The sequence below is a fragment of the Akebia trifoliata genome, chromosome 6, assembly GCF_017979445.1.
Source record: "Akebia trifoliata isolate Shusen 1 chromosome 6, ASM1797944v1, whole genome shotgun sequence".
NCBI lineage: Eukaryota > Viridiplantae > Streptophyta > Magnoliopsida > Ranunculales > Lardizabalaceae > Akebia > Akebia trifoliata.
This window is the reverse complement of record NC_141380.1, coordinates 5,025,256-5,035,867: the sequence shown is the minus strand read 5'-3', so window position 1 is coordinate 5,035,867 and position 10,612 is coordinate 5,025,256. Positions and strand designations below refer to the sequence as shown.

Sequence of the window (10,612 nt, the reverse complement as noted above, 5' to 3'; positions counted from 1 at the left end):
TCACTCAGCACCCTAAGCTTTACCCTACACTTTAACAAACGTGTTTTGTCTTACATGGATTAGAAGTTTTGGAATGGGCTGATTTTTGGTGAGGATGATCTCTATGATTAGAAGATCATCCCCACCAAAAATCAGCCCATTCTGAAATTTTTAGTCCCATGTTTACAAGTTGAAAAATTGTGGACTGTCTATTTTTTGTAAATCATTTTTGATGGGGTTAGAAGTTTTTGAATGAGCTGATTTTTTGTGAAGATGATCTCCTCACCATAAAGATCATCCTCACCAAAAATCAGTCCATTCCAAAACTTCTAACCCATGTAAGACAAAACACGTTTGTTAAAGTGTAGGGTAAAGCTTAGGGTGGGGAACGGGACCCTTAAAAGAACTCATCTTTTAACTTAGAGTGTCGATAATATGACAGCCTTTTGGATTTTTGGTGGGCAGATTTGACCAACGCTGACGTGAAAGCACATTATTTACTAAAAAAAGAAAAAGAGAGTTTCTCTTTCCTACTCATAGTCAGGAAAAAAAAAGAAATTTTAGATCTGATCACCTTGTGACATTCAAAATTATGATCCGATGAAATAGGATTGCAGAGGATAAAATTATATGAAAATTTTTATAAAAAAATGACAAAAGAAACGGTTATATTTCATTGTTGAATTTTATTTTTAAACGCGGGTGCTTGGTAGCCGTCCATGTTATACACCATGGATCAAGGTTGAAATATAATTGTTTTTAAATTTTTTATTTTTTCTTAATAGGAATATTTTAATGAAATCTATATGTATGTGTTGTTGGATTGTCAATGTGGGCAACCAATGGGCAAGATAATTTTTTTTTTTAATTTTATTTTAAATTTTGTGTTTCCACATTAACATGCGTCAAGCCCATCCATAAAAAATCCTTCGTATCATCAGCGCTCCCAAGCTTCAATTTCATTACACATTTTTCCTTTTAATTATTGGATGAATTATCTCTATTAAAGGAATTTACATGTTACGTTGCCGGCAAGTTCAAGAAAGGTGGTTAGCGAACTCCTTAGAACCATAAGGGAGGTAAGTGCAATTATCAAAATGTTAAGGGGTCAAATTGGAATTATGCCAAATTATAGAAGGCTAAAATGTAATTTACCATTTATTTTATTTTTTTGGGGGTAAAATTGTCAATTATTTCTTTATTTTCTTCTCGTGAAATTATATAAAAAAAAAAAGAGAAAAAAACTAAAAGCCAAAACCCATGGTTGACGGAGAAGGGTTTTTGAAAAAAAATTAAATAGATTTTTTAGACATAGTCATGAAAGTCTTTGAATTTTTCAAAATATTCATAAGATTCTTTAAATTATAAAACATCCAATTAATTCGACAAATTGACAAATTAATCAATGATCTCTAACTTAATCATGGAATATTTGTACTCTTCGTCTCCAAAATTTTAATTTTTTTCAACATTCAAATATCAAGAAGATTATAGGATTTAAAGCAGGGACGAAGTTAGTAAAGAGCTGGTGGGGCAATTGCCCCACTGAACTTTAAGACATCCTTATACTTTTAATTAATTATATGTCTTATTTGTCCCCACTCTCTCACATCTCTCTCCATTTGCCCCCACACCATCCCTCCCTCCCATCCCCCATCCCCGATTGTTGTTGATGATATTGCTTCTTGACCAGGCCTTCTCATATATTAATTGGATAAGATTTAAATACCATTTTCTTCAATTTTTAATTAAAAACTCCCTAAAATCATTCATCTTCAAATTCTTCAATTATATAACTTACCATAATTTGCCCCCCACTACAAGAAAATCCTGACTCTACCTGATTTAAAGAAAGGTTGAAGATGATATGTTTTGACAAGAAATCTAATAAAGTATTTTGTATAATCTTCAAAATTTTGTCTATTTATAATATTTTTCTGAATTTATCCAAATTAATCGAATTGAAACTTTACCGAATAATTATCGAATCTGAACTTTATTAGTATGTTCTTAGACAAAGTTTGAAAATAAGGGTATTTCAGATTATTTTTGTTAGTCTATCATAGAAGATAACGGTAAGGAGTCGTGACATTATTTTCTTAAAAACAGGGGTATCACAAATATTTACAGAACTGTAGAGGGGAATTTCTAAATTACCCAATAAATTAGGATCCTTATTTGGGGAGTGTGTGTTTGGAATCTCTCTCTGAAGTCTGAACTCCGAAGAAGAAAAAAAAAAGTCGGGAATGTCGACAGCACAGTTGGGTCTCTCTGCATCTCCTTCTCCCACCTTAATAAACTCAAACCCCATCTCTCTCCACTTCAAGAAATCCTTGCTCCCTTCTAGAGTTTCTCGCACTGGAGATGAATCCTCTCGATCTTCTTCTTCTTCTTCTCTCTGCAATTTTCCCAAATCAGGTAAAACTCTCAATCAAATTCTTCTCATTTTAATTTCAGAAAGTTGAAATTTTGGCGGTTATAGGGTTCTTATTTTCCGGAATTAAGTCTTAGAATTTCGAATTTGTCTTGAGATTTAAGTCGTTGATGCATGAATTTGTTAGTGTGTTTAGAATTTTTCTAACCTTTCTTTTTTCTCTTTTTAATTTTGGATTTTTTTTTTATGATTGTTGGCGCCTTGATTTTGAATTTCTCTTGAAGAAGCCGAATCTGCTTGTTTGTAGGGAGTTTTTAGGATAAAGTGGATCAAGTTTGAATTTTGCTTCTATGTCAGTAGGTTTGCTTCATTTCCCCGCGAGTTTAGGAAAAAAAACATTTTTTTTTGGGTTCCTGTGGCCAATTATTGTAATTCTGGCTAAGAAGCCGATTCTACTAATCTTTTAGAGAGTTGTTAGGATAAAGTGGAACAAGTTTGAATTTTTCAATTACTGTAATTCTGGTTCAGTCGCCCTTCAATGGTTCTGTTTTCCGGTGTAGGAGTTTGCAGAGCTAGTCAGGCGGTTGAATTATTTCCGTCTGTCTATCCTGAGATTGTCGTTCGGGAGGCAAGATTAGAGGACTGTTGGGAAGTGGCCGAGACTCACTGTAGTTCCTTCTTCCCCGACTACTCCTTCCCTTTAGATTTGGCACTGAGGATCGACCGATTGGTGGCATTGCTATCGGGATTCTCTGTACCGAATGGTTGCAGGAGGACATGTCTGGTTGCCGTCGTTGGTAGCTCAGTTGATGATAAATTCATCTTTGGAAATGAAGAATTGAAAGTCGGAGGGTTAGAAGCGAAATTTAGCTTCAATAGGGGATGTGTTGCCGGGATATTGACAATAGATACAGTAGCTGATTTTCTTCCCAGAAAAGGACCATTACGGCAAAGAAGGTGAGTTGAATTTTATTTCATTCATGTTTGAAAGATTAATGATCTTTCAAGTGTAAGTCGATGTTGGATGAAACATATTCCATCTAGATTGATAAGGCGAAGATTAATTCTTATCAAGATATTGTTGCGAACATTTATATACTTTACTCCATACACTATTATGAATCAATCTGCATTGTTCTATTGGTGGAAAAGTTTTGATTTATTATAGGGTCAAAACCTTTATGATTATGTGATTTCGATATCCTACTTATAGCTGAAACAAGGATGACTGAAGAAAAGTTAAGATTTATGTTTGAGAAATGGTTGATAAATGATTCACTAGTAGGTCGTCAACCAATTGAACAGTCCATATTTATGAATGATCATTGAATTATGTACTTTATCAGGTGAAGCACAAAAAGTGGTGTCTACTGATCGGGAACCCTTTGCCATGTTATTCTATTTTTGTATATATATATATATATATTAATTTGTTTTCTGATAGTTTGTATTTTATAATCTCTTTGTGTAAACACATCTAATACTTGTACTTATAAGAAATACAGATTTGAAGCGAATTGGCTCATAGAGTATTATGCTTAATTGTTCCAAGTTGTATAGTTGGCTCCGCCATCAGTAATTTCATGAGACATTAACTTGTAGTAGGTTGTTTGTATTCTTACAATTCCACAATTAAGCTCTTGGAATTGATAGTTCACACTATTGGTTTGTAATCCATTAAAAAGTGGCATCATACGTTAATTGTGAATCCCCAAGAAATATACTTATCCAAGGATTTAACCCAAGTAGGCAGTGGTCTCTGGGCATTGTATGACTTGAATTAAAGATCTAGGAATTGGGGGAGAATCAACATTTGTGAGTTGCCTGTAGATGTAAGTTCACAACATTTTTTTGTTGAAGTTACAACAACATGACTTCAATATCAGGAGTAAGCATGTATTCTAGAACCTCCTCCTACTCTAGGTTTGGCTATGATTGATGTCTTGTTGCATCGTGCATGTAACATTTCTTGAAAAGATTCATAAAATTATAATTCAATCTGAAAATTCAGCAATTCTTCAAGGTTATAGGTGGTTGAAGGCCCTTCTTTTGCTAAGCCCTGGAACCTCTGCATCTTCAATTGAAGACAGGGAGAGAATGGGTTTATACTCTTTGAGGAGGCAAATTTAGGAGTTATACAACTTCGTCATGAGCATGAAGTGTCAGGAATGGTGACCCTAAAAATCAGCAGACTTCAATTCCCATACAATCAAATGTAATACTCGAAGATACATATAAATATTAGTTCAGAAGGCATAGGATATATGTGCTATATATAAGTAATACCAATATATATATATATATATATATATATATATGGGAACGGATCAAGGGACATATGAAAAAACATATGTAAAAACAATGTAACATTAATAAATTTTCAAAATATGGGTTAGAAGTTTCGGATTGAGCTGATTTTTTGTGAGGATTATCTCTATGATGGGAAGATCATCCGAAAAAAAAAAAAATCAGTCCAATCTGAAACTTCTAACCCCATTAAAAGTGATTTAGAATGTGGACCGTCGATTTTTTGCCAATAATTTGTAAATCACTTTTGATGGATTTAGAAGTTTCAGATTGGACTGATTTTTTTTTTTTTTTCGGATGATCTTCCCATCATAGAGATAATCCTCACAAAAAATCAGCTCAATCCGAAACTTCTAACCCATATTTTGAAAAATCATTATTTTTACATATGTCCCATGATATGTATATATATATATAAATAATTGAAAATTTTCTTGTCAGAGCCATGTCGGATTTTCTGTAGGTGTCTAAGGCCGTGCATATTTCCTTGTAGGAAGTTTCTCGAAAACATTTCATATAGAATCTGAATTCTCATTTTGCTTTCCCCAAAAGGTGTTCCTGAATTGAAATTTTTTACTGCACTCAACTCTAGGTGCTTGAAACCAGTTTTTTTTGTGTTACTCTGTGTATAGGAGGGTGAGGGGAGAGGATATGATGTGGATAAAGTTTTGGCTGTCGTGGGAGGCCAAGTAAGAAATGGAGATACTGAGTTGGTGGTAGCTTGGATGAGGTTAGGGGCTTTTTGCCTAAACCAAGTCGATGACCTTTCGGATGCCATTACAAGGGGTGATAAAAAGAGCAAAGGCACTAGAGAAGGAGAGAGAAATAAGATAGAGGGCATGAAAGCACTTGGATTCTATGCGAGAGAGATCGTGGTCATCCATCCCTTTTCATCATGTATGGGATCTTCTTATATGTAGATCCAGTTTAAAAGAATGGTGGTGAGCCAAAATCTGTTAGTCAATATGCACGTGATGTGGATGCCTCTTTCTTAATACAAATCCGTAGTGGACATCAAGATTTGCTTTGATATTTGATATGCATGCTAGAAAATGCCTTGAAACATGCCAGAATGAGTTAGTTATCACACAACGTGCTCTCTACCAGGGGTCCTTGAGCTTATAGGGCGCATCCATGCCACAAAGGCATTCTTTGGGAAGGTGCCAACAAGGGCTTTCTTCTCTCCGTGGCCTCCATACGTTTGACCCTTGGTACTCCAAAAAAAGAAGTAAAATGGCATTCACTCCAACACTACTAGGTCTTTCAATCATACAGTTAAGCATTATATGTCCGTGCCAACATTCCCATTATGATAACATTTTGGTGTTAACCCATAAAAAAAACATTTTTGTGTTAACATGGCAATTGGTCAAGGTTTTACGGTTGTTTTGCCACATCTTTCCCCATCGATGCTTTCCACCTGGAGGCTCATCCGGTACCATCCACACTATGTTTGTTTGTTTATTCTCCTTTTCAGTGCCATCATTTTCTACATTGTAGTTTTGCAATTACGTGTATGTGGACTGATTTTAGTGCTCTCTATAGTTTTTAGTATGTGCCTAACAGTCAAGGACCTTCATGTCATGGAACAACAATAAACAGATCCCCTAAATTTCTGTGGCCACTCAAACACCAGGAAAACTTTCTGGCTATTATTCAGGTGACTGCCACAGCAATATAAAAGAAACGGCACTAGGTTCAAATTCCTCGATACACCGAAACTAACTGGTTTCACGTGTAAATTTAATCATCTGTCTTAGTTTATGCATCAGTGTTAAGCTACCTTGACCGTTTGTTTATTTGATGATTCCTTGTAATGGTCCTCAAACTACAATAGGGGAGCTAAACCATGGTCAAATGATATTTGGGTTCCTCATTCAGGTCATCTGTTCCTCATTCAGGTCATCCTGTTAACTCCATTCTTGAGTTAGAAATGGAACTAAAGCATGGTAGCAAGCAAGTTCTTATCTAATGTGTTAGCCTATATACGTGAACAGAAGGGATACAATGTTGTACCAACTATTGTTGGATCAGAGCTATGAGCCGCACATGAAAATATGGTAGACCGCAGATGGGAATGGAATAAGGATTGAGACAAACAGAGATTTTAGAGAACCAGTTCAGATTCATTCTAAGGAGATTAGTCATCGATGCTATTTTCTCACTTAGACAAATAATGAAGATATTTTGACAGAAAAAGGAAGAATCTGCACATGGTCTTCATTGACTGTGAGTAAGCATATGATAATCCCTAAAGAATTAATTGGTGGGTATTGGTGAAAAAGAATTTCGAGTTACAATGCAGCTCCACAAGTGCCAGCTTTGATTTTGTATCATGTTTTAGCGGTTATGGATGAATTGACTACCCATGTTAAGAAGAGTTCCATTTGTGGATGTTATCTGCAGATGCCATGGGTTTGGTTGATGAGACTAGTTATGAAGTAAATTCGAAACTAGAATTATGAAGGGGTGCCTTGGAAACCAAGGATTAAGTTGGATCAGTCTATAACCGCGAAACTAGGATTGTGAAGGGGTGCCTTGGAAACCAAGGATTAAGTTGGATCAAGATGGATTGTGTAGTGCGACTTCAATGAGGCACAGAAAGTGATGAGGTATTAGTTAAAATTGATGAGAGTAATGTATTTGTATTATAAAATATCAAACTTTTATCAATCATTAGTTCTTTCTCCTTTATCTGTCTTTTCGGTATCTGCCATTGGGGGTCATCATATACCTTCAAGGTGAGTTTTTTCATTTGGTTGGCATCTATAAATGGGATTCTTACTGCAGATCACACCATTGCTCGGGGAATTATAGTGGTTGATTTTTTGCACTATGTGCAAAGCTGACAACAAGTCAGTCAATCACCTTGTGATTCATTGTAATTTAGCTTGGGCCACTTGGTTTCGTTATATCTCCCTCTTTGGTGTGAACTGGCTCTTCACTTCTTTGAGGGGAGGGAGCTTGATCACCATGGGATCATAATTAGTATCCTTGGTCTCTTATTCTTCTGGTGCAAGCAGTTTGAAGAATTCAAGGGTGTCTTTTTTAAGATATTTTTTTTGAAGGTTGGGATCTTGTATATTCGAACGTGTGCTGCTTTATTTATTTATTTATTTTTGTTATTCTTCTCTTTGTAGGAGGTAGGTCCTCTCGACCTTCTCCGCCTTGTTTCTGTGTATATTCATCAAAAGTAGTTTTATTATTGGGTCTTTTTCTCACGAAGTATAAATGAACCATTTCAGGACTGGAATTGCATACATATCAAATGTCGCAGTTCGGGAGAGGAATCGACGCAAAGGGATTGCCAAGAGGCTTATAGCAAAGGCAGAAGCTCAAGCGAGAAGCTGGGATTGTCGTGCCATTGCATTGCACTGTGATGTGAACAACCCCGCAGCCACTCAGTTGTACAAAGGCCTGGGTTTCAAATGTATCAAGGTGCCGGAACGGGCAAACTGGCCTCAACCCAAGACCTCACCAAGTGGCCAATTCGATTTCATGATGAAGCTCTTAACCAGCCCAACTACATCTTAATTCTTCTTGAAAGATCAAAATGGGTCAAAAGAGAGAATTTGGATTAGTTTGTCTATACATGTACATGGTAAACCTTTGGGACAAGGCTTCAATGATTGATGATGATGATGATACTTGTACACATTAGGGATAGTGGCGATCCGTATTTAATGGGCCTGTAGTAATTATCCCAAGTGGAAAAATTTGTGTCACACGATTAAATGTATTCTGTCAAGGATCTCCACATTCTGCTTTGTCTAATCAACAATTTCGATTGAACTGGTCTAGGGTTTTCGCTGTTGCTCACAAATTGCAAGTTGATCCTTTAAGCCAGTTTCCCAAAATGTTGGGATCTAACAAAATGAAGAATCTTGTTTCATATTGATCACTCTTCTTTTGTTGACACATGAGGTATACATGTAATTATTGGATCCCAAAATTACATTAGTAGCAAAATTAAAAACGATTACCACCGCAGGGCTCATGCAACACAAGAAATTTATTGTTTGATGGCTGACTGGTTGGGGGGTTTTAGTACCCTTGGGTATTATTATGATTGCTGATATGGGTGGTTATAACAAGTATGAATGAAAATGCAATCAAAGAACATGGTTTAAGATAACGCTAATGAATTTCGGACTCGAAAATTTTCACTCAGTCTGTACTCGGCTGATGTGGCAATGGCACAGAACCGTTGATCGTTTTCCTTGTGTATCCCAAAGAAAAAGATCTGAAAATTTTCAAGTCTTGGGAAATGACAAGACTCTTAAGATAATGTGGGTAAGGGAGAGACGAGAAGAATGCCAGAATAGGCAAAACGAAGGGCAACTATTTATGGAGTATTGGACATGCAAGGACAGCTACTGATGTAGGTCATAATTAGAAGTTGCAATTATAGAATATCAAGAAAAAAAAATTACTTTTCAAGGAGCCGATCTCTTATGAAGATATGAGTACAATAATGAAATTGTAGCCAATGTAAAATAATGATGGGCTAAACTTCTTACGATCCGACTAGTTTTACTAAGTTGGTAAGGATTCTTCTCTTATTAAGGGTCCTTGGACTCACTTTTTGGCATATAAAAACATGATTCAATGCTTCAGGGCTGTAAGGGACAAAATTCTATCAACTTTCAAAAATTATATATATAAAAAATCACCCTTTATTTTAAATTTTAAGTTACTAGTTCAGTGGAAGTTCATTAACTGTTCATTTTCAAAATCTTAGATGAAGCCAAAAAAAATGATACTTTTTTCTTTTAATACGATTTTTTTCATGAAATCTAAAGGATTGTGATGTTGGATTGCCAATGTGTTAATCCATTTTAGCAAAATGACTCTTAGTAAGACTTAAAATCTTACTAAGTTAGTAAGGAAAGTGATTTTCAACTTCTTATTCAAAAATGTGGATTAGAAGTATAAAGATTTTAAAATATGAATTTCACCATAAGTTTTGAGTCAACATTTACTTGGATTAAAAGTTTCATGACCTATTTCGTCATGTCCATATTGGATAGATCATCCTCACTAGAAACCAAACTTTTTTATTTTTGAGAAAGACATCTTCCTCAATTAATCTTAAATCTTTAGATGAGATGAATGGGCGTAGCAGTTTGCAAAAACATTGTTTGTGTGATCGATTTTATTTTGCTTTTACTCATGGTGTTTTTAGAAACCAGTTAAAAACTATGTACAATGAAGTTGATTGACAGGTTTGTAAATTTAGACAACTTAAAAGATAACTACAAAGATGCATTTCTACACTAAAAAAACAACACTTATGTGGTATTCATGGTTTTAAGTCTCATCTGATACGTCTTGGTATCATCTACCAATGAGATGGATAGACGATACTGAGACCGATAGACAAGTCAAATGTATCGGACGAGATTTAAATCCACAGTTCATTTTTCTCATTATTGAACAAGACAACTCAAATGCATCGGAGAACTCGTCTGAGACAACTTGGTCTCGTTCATGGATGAGACAAGATGTCAAAATGAGTTTTAAAACCATGGTGGTATTACATCATATTATTGAGAGAATTGGGAAAGACAACCCAATTTGATGAGTTCACAATGTCCTAGAGGAAGAAGGTTATAAAAAGGACGTGTAATTTCATCATGTAATGTATTTGGCGTTGTATCTAAATTCTTTAAAAGTTTTGACTGAGCTATTATAGTTAAAATGAAAAATTATTTAAAGGACCTTTGAGGAGGGATTTCTTTTTAAATATTCTCTAAGTTTTGAGCGATATCAAAATAGTCAGTTTAGTTAATTTTTTCTTTCTAAATAGTCCTTGGACATCATCTCACTTTATAATATTTTTGAAATACCGAAACTACTCTTTTTCTCTTCTTCTTCACATAGTTAGGTTTTCCAATGACAATTGCAATTATTTTCGATGATCTTTGATTGTGAATGATGAACGAAGAATGA

The 10,612-nt window shown here is 35.1% G+C and overlaps 1 protein-coding gene across 1 annotated transcript; it reads left to right on the top strand.

The window, feature by feature from the left end:
* Positions 1-2,168: 2,168 nt before the first annotated feature.
* LOC147399802 (Acyl-CoA N-acyltransferases (NAT) superfamily protein) lies at positions 2,169-8,483 on the top strand. Its single transcript, XM_086445312.1, has 3 exons — positions 2,169-2,397; positions 2,914-3,310; positions 7,906-8,483. The coding sequence occupies exons 1-3, from the start codon at positions 2,226-2,228 to the stop codon at positions 8,192-8,194; spliced, it is 858 nt and encodes a 285-aa protein (XP_086301438.1). The 5' UTR covers positions 2,169-2,225; the 3' UTR covers positions 8,195-8,483.
* The last annotated feature ends 2,129 nt before the right edge of the window (positions 8,484-10,612 follow it).